Raw genomic sequence first — 20,788 nt, 5'->3', positions numbered from 1 at the left:
CAGCCTTGAACCAGTAGTGCCCAGTCGTACAAACCCCTATTCAGATTTGATTTGAGTAATTTTTTTATTTTCAAATGTAGCTCTAACAGAGTTAGAATCCACTTTTAGGAATATGGGTCTTCATGACTGGGTTCCATAATATAATACATTGTCTTGGTATATACATGTTAGTAGGATAAAGTGTACTTTAGTATCTTTTGTACCTATTAATTAAAATATTCAAAACTAGGTATACTTTAAAAATGTGGTTTTCTGAAATGAGGTCCTTTCTGAAGTTCCTATTCCTGGGTTATCAAAAATCTGTATCTTTTTAAATGCTATCAGCAACACACCTTGACATACAAATTTTCATGTTATGTCATTGTCTTTATTCCTGCAGACACTTCAGTTCAGGTACTGTTAATCCTTCCATCAAATCATTGCTGTGTGGCAAGTCCAATTGTGCTTTCTGTCTGTTTTTCTTTGCTTACCAGCATTGCGTCCTAGCAAGTTACCATCAAGAAGAGCCCTAATTTTCACAATCGCATGCATTGACACTTGCTATTTGATAGTCTTGTATTATGTGGTCTTGACTATGGTTTGTGACTGATAATTTTCAGTCACTAAATGTCTTGGCCTAATGTTTCAGTGTTGGTGAGGGAGGTATGTACATTTTGTTCCTGTGTTGACAATGGAAATTTAGGAAATTATTTTTTATGCTTGGACATCTTTGACACCGTTAAAAAGCAAAGCCATTTAATATTTTTAGCACCTGTGTCCATTTGAAAACAGACCTAAGTCTTCCTAGTGATTTAAAAAAAAAGTTACCCCTTGATGCAGGTATAATCCTGCTGCCTGGTCATTCATGCTGTCCTCAGTCATTGTTGCAGAAGCAAAACCAGATTTGACAGTAAATCTCTGTAATTTAAATTCATACGGAAATAACACAAATAATGTTTTAATTTGCTTTTTATTTAGATTATATTTCTATATAACGACCTAAATAACACCCTTTTAAGATTGCTTGCCTAAAGCAGTTAATTCTATGGATAGGGTTTTGGAGGATGGTTCATATGGTTTATGTCATCCTGTCCCCCTGCTTTCGCTTATATTAGGAGAATAAAACAAGCCTTAAAAATAGTCACAGTTTGTGGAATGAGAAAGACAGGACACTAACATTAAAAAATTAGTAAAACAGCCTACTGAAAAAAGTGTTAATCAGTCTTCATACTAGAAGTTGCCTTATTATGAAATGAGGATGAAGTAAATGGACATTATGGTTAGAATTCGTGTTCAATGATAATTGTTGTGGGTTTGGTGTTTTGTTTTTTTGCTTTCTTTAGATATACTCCACTTGATTATGCCTTGCTTGGTGAACACCATGAAGTGATTCAGTTCATGTTAGAACATGGGGCTCTGTCTATAGCTGCCATACAGGACATTGCTGCTTTCAAAATTCAGGCTGTCTACAAAGGATACAAAGTTAGAAAGGCTTTTCAAGAGAGGAAGAATCTTTTAATGAAACATGAACAGCTGAGAAAAGATGCTGCTGCCAAGTAAGTCTGAGACTTGCAATTTACTCTGGCAAATAAACATATGTCATAAGTTTGTATATATCAGTGTATAATTTTCTGTTACTCATAAACTTATTTGTTCTGCTTAGTAAAATTTATGAAACTGTATGAAGCATATAAATGGAATTTTTCAATACCCCTATAGATAGAATTTGTTTTCCAGATAATCCCAAATTAAATAATGAGCTTTACATAATACACAAGGACAAGGCAAAATACCAAAAGCTGAGAAAGTAGTGTGTTTTCATCCATGAATCTTTACCTGGCATTCTATATGATGATAAAAAGGCTTGGAAAACATTTATCACTCTGAGGTAACGGAAATAATTATTGACCTATCAAGTCTTTGATATCAGTTTTGAAAAAAAAAAAATTAGTAAGCAGATGAAGAAAAAAAAAGGAAAAGCCTGGTTTAGTAATTCTTAACTTACTGTTTCACAGGGGAGGTTGTGCTTTTCTAGCAAACAGAACTCCTGGATTTTATTTCCAACTTCTGTCTTGGCAGTATCATTCTCTGCACTTATATTTTATGCTCTTGAATTAGAGAGTTGCCATGAAATCATTATATTAGATTATAGATAACTAACATAGGCGATTCAAATAGTTATTTGTAAGATGCGTAGGTTCTGACTGAGTTTCTACCCTATTTAAATGAGGTAATGGTAGCAAAGTGGTGAAATTCTGGAATCAGAAGGTACATAAATGATCATCAAAATACTTCACTTGCTTGGGCTTTATCCTTAAGATTCATAATATGAAGAAGAACAAATTAGCACCTGGTTTCCCTTGAAGAAATCTGATTCTGAAATTAAAAACCATAATAGTCTGAAAAGATTTCTGTGTGATTTTTTTGTAGTATTATTTCTGTAAAGAGAGGTCATGAATAAACACACAACATAATTATTGCACTTAGAGGTATTTTTGTTGCATCTGTGTGTCATAGACAAAGTCAGCTGCACTCTGCTCTATTTCAAATTCGGTAGTTTGATGTTCTGTATAACTGGCTGGTCTGACCTTCGTGGGGTTTGAATGCTGCTACTGCTCTACTGGTTAATAATTGTTAATGACCAGTAAGAACCAAACCTGGAAATATCAGATAACTAATCTCTTGCTCACATCTTTAGAACCTAAAGTTGTAACTTGCAGCCCTCCTACTATTTTGCTTTTCTGCTGAAGTCAGTAGGAGTCAAACCCATGCATGGAGAAGCTGCCTTTGAAAATACTCTGAATATCTCATGTATTTCTTTTTAATTTGGAGAGCTCTGCTTCTTGCTGTGTGGTCACAACTGACTTTACCAAATGAGGTAATTTTATTCTTTGTGATGACAGTCATTTTGAGAAGAATCTGTGATACCCCATCTAGAAGATTAAATGAAAAAGGATTGCCTCATGGAAATTTGGGGGTGTTTTTATCATTGTTTTCCTTTGTGAGTTTCTGATGTACTTTCTGAAACTTACTAAGCTGCTGTTGATTTGTTTGAAAACAATAGAAACAAAGTCTGAGTACCAAATACCATAAAAACAGAATTAAAATACAATTCAAGTGTACAAGCAAATCAAGTTGTCACATAACAAATTTTATTTAATTGCAATTTTATGATCTGTAATAAACTGGAGGGGACATTATGTTGTCATCATTCTGCGTACCCATCTGTGCATTCCACAGCTAAAATTGGCCAGGGTGTTGCTACATACAAAAAACTAATATCCGTACTGATGTTTAAAAATCTGCTCTCCAGATAAAAGTAGACCTTATGTGGGAATCCAGAATGATGGTGAACTCCTAGATTGAAACCCCACCCCCCAACTATTTCAGTGTATGTATTTAAAATATGTTATTTTAGAGGGTCTCACTAGTATAAATCATTCCTAAGTCTGCATGTTTTTAATTATTTTTTTCTTTTTCTTTTCTTTTTTTCTTTTAACAAAAAGTAACCAGCATCTCATACCTGTAGTATTTTCTGGTAAAGTTACATTCACTGTATTCAATGCCTGTGAAATATTTCTATACAAACTTATTCTCTCAAGTTGAACAGACCTATATCAAAGAAACGGTAATTTATAAAATGAAGATTGATGCAAGCCAGAGTGACATGCACACTATTATGTCATTGAGCAAAGAGACATATCAGGAGACCAATTTGGCTAAGCAGGGAAGCCATGACAGAGCTCAAATGCAAAAAGGCAGCGTACAGGAGGTGGAAGCAGGGTTGGGCTGCAAAGGAGGAGTTTAAAAACATAGCTTAGTCATGTAGGGATCGTGTCAGAAGAGCCAAAACTCAAATGAAGATGAGGCTTGCAAGGGATATCATAGGTAACAAGGTGAGCTTCTGCCCCTACGTTAATAGTAAAAGGCTGAGCAAGGAAAATGTGGGCCTGTTGCTGAATGGTGTGAGTGATTTCGTGACAACAGACAACGGGTGTGGCAGAAGTACTCAGTGCCTCCTGTTCCTCAGTTTTCACCAAGAAGGTCTCCCAGGCCTCTGTGCTTAGAGAATTGGTTCAAGGAGAAGGAGAATTGCCGGCAGTGAATGAGGATTAAGTCAGGGATCTCTTGAGAGAACTCAGCCCAGATGAGGACCAGATGGGTTACATGCAAAGGTGCTGAGAGGACTAACTGATGTCCTCAAAGGGCCATTTTCCAACATCTTTGGAAGGTCACAGAGGTCAGGGAAGGTCCCCAATGATTGGAGGAAAGCAAATGTTGCACACAACTTCAAAAAGGACCGAAAGAACAATCTGGGGAACTGCAGACTGGTTGGCTCACTTTGGACCCTGGGAAACTCATAACAGTCATAATTTGAAACGAGAGATTTTGACTAGAAATAAAGAGAATGTTTTTCACCCTTGGGACAATTGAACAGTGGAACGGTTTGCCCAGAGAGGCTGTACAGTCTCCATTCTTACAGGTTTTCAAGACCCAACTGGATAAAACCCTGAGCAACCCAGTCTAACCTTATAGTTGATGCTTTTTTGAACAGAACATTGGCCTTCATGACCACCTGAGATCCCTTCCAATATGTGTTACTTTATGATCTTACGATCTTTTGGAAGAGGGCAATGTTGATGGGGCGTATGAGCATTAAACATTTTAACAGCCATGAATGTAGCCATGTAATAGGTGCTCTTCTTCAGTGGAAGTGAAAGTAACTGGTTATTAATAAATAGGTGGGATGGAGAACCTGGCAGGAGGGAAGCAGTGCTTTAGGAGTGTAGCACAGAGGCAATCTGGGAAGGAAGCATTTAAAAAACATTTAAAAATGATGGACTTTGAAAACTTTTTTACAAAAAGGCTTTTATTTTACTTTTTACAAACCTAGTTCTTTAGTAATATAATATTTAAGGGTTTAAAGCATTTTCAGAGAAAACTGATGTCCAATATATTGGGTTTTGAAAGGGTTGCAAAACTCATTCATCACTTGTTCACTTTCTTTTTGAATTTTTCAGAATAAGTTCCTGAATCCATACTTCTGTTTTTACTAAGTCTTTGGGATTTCATTCTGACCAGTTGGAGGAAACTGATTTAGAATGTGGATATGAAAGGGAAATGGATGAAAGTGAGTAAGAGTAACTCATAATATTTAGGAAGAGAAGAACAGCAAGAAAATGAAAATGTTCAATTAAATAGCCTTCAAAAGATTTAGAAAAATGTTCTAGCAGCAAGAGAGTACAAGTAGATTATGAGGTTCTTAAAAAAAAAAAAGGTAGTTAGGCCTGCATGCTGAGAACAGATAGGAAGTGTAGCAAGAGAGAAAATAATGAGCTCTTCAGCAACCTGAAAAGGGAAAGCACATAGTGGAAATGTAATGCAATTACTAAAATTGAGGGTAATAATAACATAGAATGATAAAATTAAACAAGTAAAGGTGCAAAATAGGAACTAGCAAGGGATATGAGGTATCACAATAAATCATTGTAAATATATGCGTTGTAAAAGGAAGAGCAAAAAAAGAGTTGGTCCACAAGTGATGCTAAGAAGGCTGAAGTGTTCTATGCCTTTTTTTGCTTCAGTCTTCCTTAAATGTCAAATGATGTCCCGTAGCAAATGAAATTCACACAAGTAACGAAGGGGAGCAATGCAGGCTAAAATACTGAAACAACAGTTTAGAGACTAATCGGGTGAGTGAGGTGCTTTCAGATCAGTTTAGCCTGATAAAATTCATACAGAGGTTACCCTTAAAAACTTCAGGAGGACTGGTGGGACTGGAGAATTCACAAAATGAGCAAAGTGTCTGCTTTCTCAAAGGGAAAGAAGAGGAGTCCATAGATCTGTAAACTTCAGTCCCAAGAACAACAGAATTGTAGAGGTTGGAAGGGACCTCTTGAGATCATCTTGTCGATCCCCGTTCCTGCTTAAATGGGGTCAGCTACAACAGCTTGCTCAGGACCTTGTCCAGTCAGGTTTTGAATATCTGTGGAAATGGAGAGTCCACAACCTCTCTGGGCCGCCTGTTCCATTGTTTGACTACCCTCACAGTGAGTGTTTTCTTGTGTTTGGATAGAATTTCATGAGTTTTAATTTATGCTTATTGCCTGCTGTCATGTCAAGGGGTGCTATTGAGTACAGTCTGGCTCCATCTTCTTCATTCCCTCCCATCAGGTATTTATAGACATAGATGAGATTTCCCCTGAGCCTTCTCTTGTTCAGGCTGAATAGTCCAAGCTCTCTCAGACTCTTCTTATATGAAAGATGCTCCAGTCCCTTATGCTTCTGCATGGCCTTTCACTGGATTCATTGCAGTAACTCCATACCTTTCTTATCCTGAAATGAGTAATCAGACTTCTATGTATCTGGAAGGTAACAAAACAAGAAGTAGTGGCTGGTCTGAATTTGCTAAGAACAAATTATATGAAACCAACTCAATTTTCTTCTGTGACAGAATAATAAGTTTTGTGGCCATGAAGGAACAGAAGCTGTCATTCAGACTTGCCTCAAGTTTTCATACTTTCTCATTTTAGGAAGAAATTTTCATAGGAAGAAATTTTTCACTATGAGGGTGGTGAGGCACTAGAACAAATTGCCCAGGGAGGTTGTGGAGGCCCCATCCCTGGAAGTGTTCAAGACCAGGTTGGAAGGGGCTTTGAGCAGCCTGGTCTAGTGGGAGGTTTCCTGACCCATGGCAGGGGGGTTGAAACTGGATGATCTTTAAGGTCCCTTCCATCCCAAACCATTCTATGATTCTATGTGCCATTCTCATTAGCAAAGTAGAGCAATGTACCTTGAATGAAACTGCTATTAGATGGATGAAAATTGCTTGGAAGAACATATGCAAAGAGTAGTTCTTAATGCTTCAACTTAAACTGGAAGTGTATATTGATGAGAATTCTGCATAAATCCATCCTGAATCCGATACTATGCAGTATTTTCATTTAAGAAGTAAAATGTTAAATTTCCAAATGGCACCAAGGTGCATAAGATTTCTAAGCACATTGAAGACTAAAGCAGAAATCAGAAGGTGTTAATACATATGAGAAATGGTTGAGGAAAAGATAGGTGATTAGGTAAGGACAAATAGACAGCTCTACACACTTGGAAAGACCAACCAACATAGGAGTACTGGATGGAAACTGTCTTTTTTAGCATTTTTGTTAAGGACTATCTGTTAAAAGGTTGTAGTACATCATAAGCTGAATGTGTTGTGATTCAACAGTGTTGTGCTTTCAAAAACAAACATCATGCTAGATTGTACAGCAGGAGATGGTTATTTATACAACATGAAATATAGCTCCTCTTGGTCCAGATAAAGCTTCAGCAGCAGTAGGATCATACCTGGAGTTATCACCAGTTAAGATTTTTTAAGTAACTTTTTTTTTTTTTTTGCAAGGATAACTTTAAAAATGCTCTCCAGGGACACGGACATGTTCTAAATTTAAAACGTCCTCCACAGAGTAGATACAAAAAGCAAAGTGTTCTTAACAGAATAGAAAAGGTTGGTTTCATTTTAGCAGGATCAAAAATTCAAAGCATCTCTGTGTCTTCACAAATGCTTAAGTTTGAAACTGTTCCTTTCCATCTGCTAAAGGCTCAGTTTCCATTCTCTCACTTTTGTAATGAAATACAAATTTATGGCCATTCAGGACAAAATTCTGTTGCAATTAAAGTGGAAAATTTTGGCATGCCAGCTTTGTTATCCCAGAGTAGTGTTCTAACTTTAGAGCCAAAATTTGGATCCTGCTGAGTCGCCAGCACTTCCTGAGAATGACTGAGCACCCTTAAGTTAGGAACTTGTCTGTTTGCTTTACTTGTTCCTGAAACCTAGTCTCTCAATTTAGACAACAGTAAAACTTGGGGATTTTAATTTCAAAAATATCATTCATTGTAAAACAAACTGTACTTCTAACTAAATAAAGCAAACCACAAGAGGAGGTTCATAAGTATTCTTCAGGAGTCTGTTAATCAATTAAGCTCTACTGGGGCAATTAGGATGATGGTCTATGAATAGGGAGCTTTGAGATCCCTTCTATTTATTATTTCATCAGTTTCAACTGAAAAATTAGCACACAAACAAGAACCTTTAGGAAAAAAAATTCCCTTTTAGTTCATCTCAACTTCTAGTCCTGTGCCATTTCAATAACTTTACAATTGATGTGTTGCTGAAGTTAATGTCTTGAGTTAATCTGCTCATCCAAAGAGTGCAGGCCACTTGGGCTTGATTGTGCATCACACAACCTCTCTCACACTTTCTTTTCTAATACCTTGAATGGAGGATACTGGTAATAGTCTGCTTGATTCTTGTGAAGAAAAGAAAATGACTATTCTGTGAATAGTAAGATCTGATTTATCAGCTCGAACAGCAGAGTAATGGCAGTGAGATCCATACTGTACACGCGACAGACATCCCCGCACAGTCCTTTTGTGGAATGCCGATACTATTTGAAACTAGCCACTTTTTTCTGAGCCAGAGGGAATACTGAACCTCAGGCTGCCAGGATTGTATTTTTTAGACCAATTAGCAACTTTTCAGGTACAAAGTTCAATCGGCTGCTTCTGCAGAGCGTACTTGATAAGATAGTACTGACAGATAAAGTTAAGGCTTCTCCCTGGCAGCTCACACTGAAATGACATACACTGGCATTGATACGACTCGCAGGAACTGAGGATGGCATGCTGCGTAACTAACCTGTCATATGCTGTGCTGTGAGCTAATGTGTCAACAGCCTGCAAACTGCGTTGTAACATTGGAAGCAAGTTAAAATATCAGGCAGCTACATGATACGACATTTACCACCTGGCCATTCCAACAGGAAAAGCATCGCTTCATCTTACAACCAGTGCTTAATTTAAAAAAACAGATTCAATGGTAGGTAGATATGTAATGGTTGGTATGTGCTATTGGGTTTATTCTGCTAAAGCATAACGATATCCCACTGTATTTCAAAACAGGCTGCAAAACTTTATTCAACAGATGTGCCTTTCCTAACCTTGTCCAAAATTGTCTTTTATATCTACACTATTTAAGAGATGCACGACTTCTTTCTTTTTTGAAAACCAAATGTCATAATTGTAATGGCATACTATGTGCACACAAGTTTTTAATTCAGATCTCATATGTTCAGTATTTATCAGTTGTGAAATGTATAATCCGTTTATGTAAAATAAATGAATTATCTACCGGTGATAAATATCTAGCAGCAAGTTAATACCAGTAGCTAGTTTGAACTTGGTTTATAATTGTCTGTATTAATTATGACACACGTAAGTATTAAAAATAATTTTCAAAGAGATGACATCTTTTATTAAAGTTTTTCTGATTTTCAAATATAGTACGTCGTATTACTACTTATATTAAAGCATTGTTCACTGTTAATTAAAATCAGTCATTAGTATCGCATTTCTTGTCTTCTGACACCTCTTCAAAATCCTGCTTTCAATTTTTGTATATTTATTAAAAAAATAAGGGAGTGTTTTAAAATCAGTTTAAACTGCCACGAAGTGAATGGGCAGCTGGCTTATAAGGTCTTAACCTTCAGTAGGCTGCAGCTGCAAGTCAGTTGTTATTTTGGATCAGGCTAAGACACTTAAGTGCAGTAGGTGTCCCTTTCTCACAAAAAAGATGTTATAGTCAAGTTTTTATTGTGGCAGTGTCAGGTTTCTAGAGAGGAATGCGTGCAAGTTGGATACATGCTCCTGAGATTTTGTCTTTGGAATTCATATGGTGTTGACTATAATTACAGGAAGCGTGAAGAGGAAAGTAAGAGAAAAGAAGCCAAGCTGCAGAAAGGGGTGCAGAACGTGGAACAAAATAGATTTCGAGTACAACAGAATCCTGCAAACCGAGAGAAAACTACCAGCATCCCACAGTTACCTAATAAACAAATTGATACACAGAATAAGAGACCTCTGTCCCTCAGTGCTTCACAAATTCAACCAGGGAGAAATAGTAGAGGTTCACCTAAAGCTTGTCACAGCAAAGGGACACCAAAGGAGAGTTGCCTGTCAGCAGAGCCTCAGAGGGAAGGTCATAAAATCAGGCAAGGTTTGTAATCTTCTTTAATTGTCCTGGTTTTCCTTTTTGTCCATGTCTGGCAGTGTTTTATATATAGGACCTGTTTTACTTTCTGTCATTTCTTGTTCTTTCATTATTTTAGGGATTCATATAGGATGGAGTTAGATACAGATTCTTTTACTGTGTGTGTTTTGTCAACTTAAGTAGTCAAAAATACCGGTATCTACGGTGTCTGTAAAAATACCTAAAATATGTGAGAACAGGTTGTTGGGAGTTGTTCTATTGTTTGCACTGTTTGGAGAAAATGAGATTAAAGATATTTGGCATATTTGTGGGATTCTTGAAGAATGTTAATGGAGAAATTGTAACTCTTGTCTTTAAATAAGGTTAAAATGAGGGTAAAATTGTTCTAGGTGACACCTCTAGCATACAGGGGGAGCTGTTCAGCCAGCTTCATTCTCCGTGACAGGGTTCTCCTACGATCTGTCTTTGAAGTCCTCTTGTTGAGAACACTCTAGGATATTTTTTGAGAAGTGAGACTGTTTTTAGAAATCGTGCTATGAAACAGTGTGTCAGAGTTCTTTCTGTTACTTTTCTTGCCCTGCTCCACTCTTTCATTATATCTGTAAATGCATCCTCAGTGTATCATCTTTTCTTGACCACTCCTTTATTAGTTTTTGCAAGAAAAACATTTTAATAACATTTCAATCAGTTCTGACTTCAGCCAGTTATAGGAGCCCATGGCTCAAATCTTTCAAAACTGGTCATTTTAAAGCATCTGTGTTATCATTAGAAGCAAAAAGTCGGGTAAATAGTTTTTTTTTAAGGTAAATTGCAAGAGCTCCTTCTCAGATGAAAAATATTGCTAATTCCTCTGGAAATTCCGCTAATCAAAATATTATAATAATCCAAAGGAAAAGAAGGTCAAAGAGTGTTTCTATGGAATCGTTTTATTTAGATTTCTTTAGCTTTTACATGGAAATGTGTTGGTAAACAGAATATTTGACTGTATTGTCATAGTAAAAGCATATGTATACATCTTAGCCTAACATGTATGGTGATAATTAAGTAGTGATAAACAGATGTGTTAAAAATTCTAGCAAGCTTTATCTGTATGTGTATTAACTTTATATTAATTAAAATTTTCAGATGGCAAAGTAAAATCCATAAGAATAACTGGAAACAGTAGTTGCCAAATGAAAAATTGATAGTTGTAATGAACATAATGAGGAGAAATTGATAAGTGTGGAAAAAAGGGAAAATAGAAAGAAAGATGTGAGGATAATTAGAACAGTGAAGAGAGAAGGACAAAGAAATTATAAAGGAGGAGGAATGAACAGCCTTTCCTTTTACTGACTCCTCTATCCATTCTTTGCCAAAATCTTCCATTGGTTATGCCAATGGAAACTGCATTGCATCAGTCAGACTCCCACTGTTTCTTGGAACAAATATAATGGTTTTGCACTGAGAGAATGACCTAAGGAAGCAGGTAGTAGGTAGTCCATGGGAAATTTGATACTTAACATTTGAAAAAACACATTAATGTTCAGTTGCCTATACTGCCCTTCACAGTAACCTGGGGAATTCAAACCAGCAGTAAATGCTAGCAGCATGGAGCTTGGACTTTTGATTGAAGGATTCCCTGAAGTTGCTATGCCAGTATATTTTTTCCATGCTGATGTTTTTAAAATCATACGGGCTATCGCCTGGAAGTTTGTTGCAAAAAATAGATTTTTTTAAGTAGAGAATTCTTCGCTGTTGTTTATTATCTCTCTTCACCATGACTGTTGAGCATGAAGAGAACAAAACTCTTTACTCAAGGTTCTTCTGAAAATACATGATAACATGTCTACTTCTTCTACAGCAAAACCAGTTTACCTTCAGAGATCGTAAAGAAAGCCCCCTCTTGCCCAAACCCCAAAGCCTGTGTTTGAAATAAAAAGCTATGTAATTTTTAAATAAGCATTCTCTTTTTGTTAGTGGAGTGATGCCAGGAAAGTTGGCACAGTAAGGATCAAATCATGAAGTCCTTTAATCAGTTCTCATTAGGTGTTTTAATCAATCCTCTTGTGACTAAAGCTTTAATGGACTTCATTGGATGTTTTATTGGAATTGAATATAAATTTAAATCCTGTGGGCTGGCACTTAGAAAGATTTTCAGCAAATGAAAATAAGTTTTTGGCATCTGCTAACAAGATATGAAAACTGTGATTTAGTTGGTGTGTCTATTCTGATCTCTTGTCCACTCAGTAATCCTCTTTCCTATGTATGTTATCTCATTTGCCTTAATTATAGAAGCAACAGATAAGTTCTTTTTTGTGCTCTATACTTGTTATTGCTTGGTCTTCCTATCTAAGAAAGTTTATTTCAACCTCAAAAGATGATCTAGAATTCTTAAATGATGTTTTTTTCCATTCCCCAGTTATCCAGTTGTTCAGATTGGAAAGTTTTGCACATTCTACTTTAAACAACTTAAATGAGTTGCAGTAAATGCATTCTACATGCTGTACATGCAAACCAGGTAGCAGGCTTTGGTGAGTTCAGAGTGACAAGGCCATTTTAAAAGGCTGTGTTCTTTTTTCTCACAACTATAAAAATTAACTTGTTGACAGATCAAAATAGAGTTGTAACAGTGCTGGAAATCTCATACGTTTGAATTGACTGTCAGCCCTATACTGTTTTTATTGATGGCACTGGCGATTTTGTACTCGGCTTCACTAATTCTGTGGGATTATGCCCACAGAAATATTGGCTTCAAAAGGCACATTTTCTAAATTGTCTATTCCCCTGGTGTAATGAGAGAGAGAGAGGGAATTTCCTTTGTTCTGGGATATTAAAATGGATATAAATTAAATAAATTAATAATATATTAAACTAGATTAAAATAATAGACTTTTTTTTCCCTGTCCCAGAACATACAGGGCTAATTACCCATACGACAATCATGTATAAGTTAGGGTAACCTCTCAGCCCATACTGACCTGTCGTCATGATAAATCTTCTCTGTTGGAGACATCATTGATGATAATCCTGAGATCATTCTGTATAATCTGTTAATCTGTCATATTCTGTTATCCAGTCAAGGGAGTATCCTGTAAAAGTGTTACAGTGAAGAAAAATATAGCATGGTTTTACCAGGTTTTGGATAATCCAGATGACTTTCTGTGATTCCATTATATCAAAGATATCTTTCTTTTCTTTTTCCCCTCTTACCTACCCTTTAACACCCTGTTTGTTTGTTACATTTCATCCTGTCTGGTCTATTTTCTCATTTCCCTGTTAGTTTTGTAATAAAATAGAAGGTGGGTGGTAGATGGAGATTTTCAGTTTTGCATTCCAGTCTGGCTTCCGAGTCACCCTCACAAGAGTGTTAAGAAGCCGTTATCTGTCACACAGGATTTATTTTCCCACCCTGGGCTTGGAAAAGAAATCTTGCAGCAAGGAAAAAAGGGGAAGGACTTCATATTTTCATTTAGGATGCCAAGCAAAGTACTGAGAAGCCAAGTGCTCTGGGTTCCCTGGGTCAGTGGGTTACCCTGTCTGTCATCATGCACCAGGATGCAGTGTGGCTAGAGCAGAAGTTTAGCAAAAACGCTTGAAAGAAGGTCTGTTCCGGTGTATTCACTGGAACAAGCAGGTGTGTTCATGGGACTGCATTCCTGCACCATCTGATGAGCTTGTTTCTTTGAAGATGACCAGTATTTTCAGGCGGGTAAAGAAATAGTTTCTGTCTGTGATGGTTTTTTAGGTATCTAACTCAAATGTAATGTGAGAAAGAAAAATACTTGTAGAATGGTAAGCAAATGAAGAAGCTTTGGACTGTACTGTTACAGGCAATCGTGTCCTCTTCTGATTCTTCCTGTTGATACTTTTTTTTCATTTCAGTAAATCCTAGCGTGCCTCAAAGGTAACTTAGCAAAAAAATAAGACATAAACTATGTTTTGCTGGATCAGAGACTAAATGTTGGTTTCTCTTTCTCTGTTTAAAGATCCATTGAGGAGACACATCAAAAGCAAGTCAAGTGGTGCCCATTTCCATTGTGGCAAAGCAAAAGAGGGAACAAAAGTTGAAGTGAAACATCAGGTTGCAGCTGCTACAGAACTGGATGGAGAAAAGCACAAGGAGCACACTGCCGAGGCAACGGGTACTTGTGCTCGGAGGAGCAGAAGGCATAATTCTTCTGCTTGTAGGACTGCTAGTGTTGGGGAAAAATTAAGAGATCAAAGTCAGTCTTCATCTGGCAACGGGGACCATTGTGAAGGAACGGCTGTGTTCTTCTGCAATGTCAGTTGTAGTCGTGGAATTGCGAGAAACTCAAAGCAGTGTGAAGCTTCTTCCAAAGGCAAAAGGCATCAGCAGAAATCCAGAAATAAAGAGGTAAATGATGAGCGATGTTCACCAGCTGGCTCTAGTAGACCAGGAAGTGCCAAAACGGTATTTGTAAACACCACAAATGACAGTGTGCATGCTGTAGAACAAACTAACAAAGTAGGAAATAACGAATTAGCAAAAAAGGCCTCCCCTTTGTTGTCTGCTGAGGCAGAACCTACTGGAACTGTGCCAAGAAACCCAGCAGCGTGTTCTGCTCCTGATGACAGTTTGAACTTGGAAAAAACAGGCGTAATTGGATCCAGGAATGCAGATGATCAATTATGTTCTGTCGCATGGCAAAGTACAAATATTGAACTAATCCCTTTAGAGATTCGAATGCAGATAATAGAAAAAGAAAGAAAAAGAAAAGAGCTGTTTCGGAAGAAGAACTATGCTGCTACAGTCATACAGAGGACATGGAGAAGGTAAGACTCCTGTTTCCGTAGCTAGAGAAAAGTGAGATACAAGTAGATGTAAATTAAATTAGGCTTGTTGGCAGTGTGCTTTATTTGGTCCTTTTGCTTACATCATTACCAGTGCTAAATCAGGAATTTAATAATCTTTCGCCAAACAAGTGGAAGTGAGTTCCAGTCGCCTAGAGTTACATTAGTAAGTTCATAAAAAGTGCAAGCTAAGTGATGACTTTTAATAATTGGAGAAGTTATTAAATTTCTATTTCAAGCACTGATATTTCTTAAGAGAATGCCGATCAAGATTTACCTAAGCCTAGAATTCACTGATGTCGTGTTCATTAGCAAACTTGCATATGTAGGGATATAGGGTTTGTTCCAGAAAAAGGTTTGTGTAACCGGATCCTTCAACACCATTTACTGGCACACCTGAAATCATATTCTGAGCTGTCTTTTGACTGGATAACCAAACCAGAAAAGGTTTGGAAGTTCGGATGGAGTTCACTGCCAAAACTCGAAGCTAACTTGAATAACTTAGTTGAGCAGGAACAACTGCTGTACAGGAGGGAGCGAGATGTCACATTGTTTGCTTTCCACAGCATTGTCCTGCTTTCATGAATGCATGCGTTTCAACCTCAGAAATACAGTCATTTTTCATGTACATGCTACTTAATATTTAGTTTCTTATCAAAATTGACAGGAAGAGTATGGCAGCTGTAGGTGAAGCATATAATATGTACATAATTCTTACTTCCTTTTTTGTATTGAAATTTTCTCCAGCTTTTATGTGAATGCAGAAAACTATAAATTGCTGATTTTTACTAATAACTGATCTTTCCGTGTCTCTCACTAGTTTAACAGTTTTGTATGTTTTAATATTTCTTAGCAGTCACTTAAAGAAAAAATAACAAGGATGTTCCTTTGAGAGCTCAACTCTCACACCCTATGGTACAGTTCAGTAGTGATGCAAAAATTGTTCCCCCAACCAAACTGTATCACAGGGGGCAGCTGGCGGATGTGCGGGAGCATATAGAGGGGAGTAACGTCCTTTATGGTAGTCCCCGGGAAACCTGCAAATTTCCTACAACAGCAGAATCGGGTCTTAATGCCCAACTGCCTGCAGAATAAATGCTGAGTCGGTGGCAGACCTCTTCCTTCTGGGTGATGCTGGAAGCTTTGGTTCCCTGGCAGAGAAATTCAGAGGGGGCATTTCTACCCCATGCTGTGCCAGGAGCCAAGCACTAGCTGTCTCCCCAGTGCAGGACAGCCCCTGCATCCAACCCGCTCTGCCACAGCGTGGAGCAGAGGGGAGCGCTCAGCACCTGGAGCATCAGGGCCTGCTCCCTTTGTCACCACGTCCAGCCGCAGGAGGCAGCCAGCCTGGGCTGTTCAGCCACTGCAGTAGCGTCCTCTGGGACGCATCAAGCAAGGCCAGGACCAAAAGTAAAGAGAGAACAGTTCTGAATAGTTATTGTAAAAGCCTGCTGTTTTGACAAGAAAAGGTCTTTTTGCCAAGTACCACGTAGCTCTGAAAAGCTAAAAAAAGAGGCATGAGGCTGTGCTACCTGCTTCCAGTGGTGCTTCAAGGCTTAAAAAAGTCTTCTTTTCCAAGGTGGAACGTTACCTGTGTTCCCTACTGTACAGAACACCAGGGAGCGAAGAGACAAATATTACTAGCCACTTGTTTGTGGAGTTTTGAGAACCAGTATTTCTCCCGTTGCTTTTTACAGTTAACTTATGAAGTCTTGTCTTTCTCAGAAAGACCTGATGCTGCCCTTACTAGGGAAGGGACACCAGACCAGACACCCTATGGTCCGAGCCAGCCGTCTGTTTGTTCCTAAACTGAAGTGTAGCCATTTAAACATTTGTGTTGGCTCAGCAAATACTTCTGTTTGCTCCAGCTCTTTTACTGATCAGTCGAAATATTTCCAAGCATGAGGTTGGATTTATGGCCCAGTAATATTCCAGGTTCTCTCTTCACTGTTGTTGGAATATAAAGGTTATACTGGCTCTTGTGAGCACGTTCCTATTCCAGTGAAAAGTTAAAATTTTGGAACGTAGTATTTTTAATTAATTTTTGAGCCTCTTTTTTTTTGGTGAAAATTCTCATACAATATCACCTATTTCTGTACTTCTATCATCATTGCTTTTTGTTTGCTATTTCTGCATCCAGCTCTGGGATCCTTAGTACAAGAAAGACATGGATGTGTTGGAGTGGGTCCAGAGGAGGGCCACAAAAATGATCAGAGGGCTGGAGCACCTCTCCTAGGAGGACAGGCTGAGAGAGCTGGGGTTGTTCAGCCTGGAAAAGAGAAGGCTCCAGGGAGATCTGATTGCAGTCTTGGAATACTTAAAGGGAGCTTATAAGAAAGACAGAGAAAGACTTTTTACCAAGGCCTGTAGTGACAGGACAAGGGGGTAAGTGTTGAAGGCCAGATTGGATGGGGCTTTGAGCACCCTGATTCTAGTGGAAGTTGTCCCTGCCCTTGGCAGGGGGGGTGGACTAGATGGCCTTTAAAGATCCCTTCAAACCCAAACCATTCCATGGTTCTGTGATTCCATGCCATATTCCTCATACCCAGACTGAACTGCAAAGCAAAACAGCCACTTGTTCTCCCAGTGATCCACCCCTTCTACCATCAGCTCTTTCTGCTGCTTCTGAATGCTATGTTATCAGCTCAGTGCTGGTAATGTCCTCCTTGGCTGTCTTTTCTAATGTAGATCCTGAATTCTTGTCTTATGTGTTCAGCGCCTTTTAGATACCAAAAGCTAAAGTAAGTCAGGAGTAGGTTAGGAGAGTATATCTGTAAGTGATACTATTACTTCTGAAGGCTATGCTGTTTTCACTTAACACCATAGTAAAATCCTTACAGAGGAGTAGGTGCATGCCATAGCTTTCAGTCAAAGCGTAAAGATTTGTAGCAAGTGCTTGTGCAAATTTCCTCACAAGAACTGGCTTCTAAAGCCTTGTATTGAGCTAACTTACCTGTGTAGAAATCTTTGCATTCCATTTACAGTTCTGACTAAAGATTTTGGATAGATCTTTCTAAACTATCCACCTGCTGAAACAGCGATGGTGTGTTATCTCACCAGAAGTGCATGCACTTCCTTACAGAACTTTGGAAATTGTAGGGATCAAAGATTGCTTAAATGACATTTGTTATTTAAGGAATTAATAAAGAAAAATAAATATATTTGTTCTGTTTGCAAAACTCATATTTTATAGAAAACTAACAAGGATCATAAATTCTGCAAGACTGCAGGAGAGATTACTTTAGTAGTTCCTCCACTGTCCTTTTGTTACGTCTGCAGACAGTTTACTGTTGCTAGAGTTTTGATGGAGTTCATAGAGTTTGCAGCAATATCATAATGCATTTATTTCAGTGGATGTTTTGATGCAGAACACAGAACAGTTCGTTGGGCAGTGATGCTAAGGTGAGGGCACTACACTTACGAAGAGCCGTGCTTCCCTCCTGCATTCTCTGCCAGGCCCACCAGGTCTGCTGTCTTTTCCACTTATGCTTCAAGCTCAATGGGAGCTTTATTATCTGAGTATTTTGAAACTCATATTGATGATGAGAGCAGTGAAATTGGACCAGATTTCCTCCTCCTGATTTCCATGCTATTACCACAGCAATAATGTTTATTTTTAAAAAGAAGAGAGTTCTGCCTCTTCCTTTGAAGCAGAGTTCATATATATCTCAAAAAAAGAGTATTTTAGGATGTGGATCCCAAGTCAGATGGTGGCACCTGCCTGCCAAGAAGTCATGGTTAGTGTTTCCAGCTCACTCACACCACGCAGCTGTATGTGCTGACTACTAATATGTCAGTTATTCTGACGCTGTCTCTGAAATACCTGATTTCCCATGCACTGTACACCGAATTATAGTTCTTAAGCAGGTACCTACTGTGTGGCTGTGGGTCCCACTCAGTCCTGTGCTTGCCTTTTGCATCCAGGCTTGCACTGGTAATTAGCACGTACTTGTAGATAGCAATAGAAGTATACATCATTAATGTATAAGTCTACGTTAGAAACACATAGAAATACATGCTTGAGTTCTGGCATTTCTCTAAATTAGGATTAAATACATTGTCTCACTCTGCAAATTTTACAGTCATGATTTACTTACTGAAAGTTTATTGAGAGCTATTGTGAGCTACAACACAATGGTACTGGTCTACTTAAGTATATTAAACTTGCCTTTCTCAGGAAAATGTTTCAATTCCCATAGTCCACAAACTTTATAAATGTAGTCCTCAAAAGTGTATCTTAAGGTGTGTGGCTTGCCAAAGGTTAATTGCTTATCCTGCTCGTTGAGGCTTACAGATCCTGTCGGGCTTGCTCTCTCGTGGGGGGTCACTGAGGCCTGTGCCATTCTCCAGGGTCCACAGTGAGTCAACAGAAGCTGGAAATAAGTTGGTTGCTGTCCCTGTTGCTTTCCTGTTGGAGTCAGGCTGTATTTCTTTAGATATTATTGCTATATGCATATTGAGACCAGCAGTAGTTTTTAAGATTAGAGCTTCTCTAACAATGAATCTGAATACCATCTGCCAGCTTTGTCATTCTGCGCATATATTCCATGTTTGTTTTATGTGCAGTAGTTTTGTTGACTAAGCATTGGGTATTTTGTTAAGGCACCACATCAGATTCAAAGAGCATCAAACTTGGTCCCATTCTTTTTCCTCACTAGGATCAGAACGATCTGTTACAGGAGAGCTGAATTAAAAAAATGTGCACATGCTCTAAAGATAACTGCCTACATCTTCTCAGTGTCAGAGCATCACTGTTGCTAAAACTCCTCAGTGTCAGGGCCTTGTTGCTAAAAACGACCAGAAGTTCTCTACAAACATGAAACCACAGCCAGGTGCAAAGGTGGAGTGCCTGTGAATGGGTCATTTCACGTATCAGCAAAGGCTTCTGGCAGTAATTACCAAATTCCAAGAGAATAGCTTAGTATTCTTTTCTGCTCAAGTCTGAAACAGTTCCCCAGTTGTTTTTCCTGGAGCAGTATTCACATAACCCATCCTTGGCTCAAGTTATGTTAGCAAGTTACTGTAATTGTGCCCCCCCTTCACTTTCTCTTCCTCTCTCACCCGTTCAAAAGTTCCAAGTGATGCGTTATTTAACAAAACTGGATGATTTTTTCCTTCTGTCTCTTAAAAATGTTCCTGTTCTGAATTCATACAGTGCTTTGCAACTTGCAGGCACTATGGACATTTATTCGTAAGATGCAGTTGCTCCCCACATTTGTTATGTACTTTAATGAACTGTATAAAAGTATATGCCTGAATTCTGCAGCTCCACTAAATTAAGATTAAATACATTTGTCTCACCCAGCAAATTTCACAGAGGTAATTTACTAAGCTTATTGAAGTTTAAAATTATTGGGGCTGTAAGTGAGCATATCATCCCCCTTTGGCATTCTATTGTGCTTTTATGTACTCATTTTCTGTATACGGCTGCTGTTTTGTTTGAATTATATAGTTCATTGGCTTATAACATACATTTAAACAATTTGTATCTGGTTGTGTTTTCTTTTGTTTTAATTTAGAACTTGTTGCAGATGAAACAAAATCACCTCTTTCTTCCCCCCTTCCTCATTCCCTTTACTGGAGCATCCAGTAGAAGCCTTTTTGAATGCTGGAGGGAATGATGATCGATGTGTTCTGGCCCGTTACCAAACACTTATAATTAATATTTTACAAGTGTTACTCAATGTTCATTTGTGACAGGTTTGTACTGGGAAGATTCAGAGTTAATTGCTAGGCCAGTTTATTGACTTGTGAGTGTGAAATGCCAATATCTGATTGAATACTAACATCTGATTCAAGAAAAAAAAAAAAACAAACTCAACTCCTTGTTGCTGGTGCTGTTGGCCGCCAAAGTGGGAAGAAGGACAGATAATCTCCGGTTGCCACTTGGAACAGGGCTGTGACTGCGTGTAAGATCAAAGCAGCCATGGCAAGGCTGGGTCGGGAGACAGGGAGCCTTTGAAGGGGAGGGGG

General features: G+C 38.2%; 1 protein-coding gene across 1 annotated transcript in view; it reads left to right on the top strand.

The window, feature by feature from the left end:
* INVS (inversin) overlaps window positions 1-20,788 on the top strand; it is a 99,827-nt gene that overhangs the window by 73,491 nt on the left and 5,548 nt on the right. The window contains exons 11-13 of the mRNA XM_082499326.1: window positions 1,323-1,535; window positions 9,729-10,030; window positions 13,990-14,797. Coding sequence (XP_082355452.1) covers window positions 1,323-1,535; window positions 9,729-10,030; window positions 13,990-14,797 — 1,323 coding nt within the window. The remainder of the gene's footprint in view (window positions 1-1,322; window positions 1,536-9,728; window positions 10,031-13,989; window positions 14,798-20,788) is intronic.

Source organism: Vanellus vanellus (assembly GCF_965231255.1).
Source record: "Vanellus vanellus genome assembly, chromosome: 2".
NCBI classification, from domain to species: domain Eukaryota; kingdom Metazoa; phylum Chordata; class Aves; order Charadriiformes; family Charadriidae; genus Vanellus; species Vanellus vanellus.
This window is presented reverse-complemented; position numbering and strand designations above follow the sequence as displayed.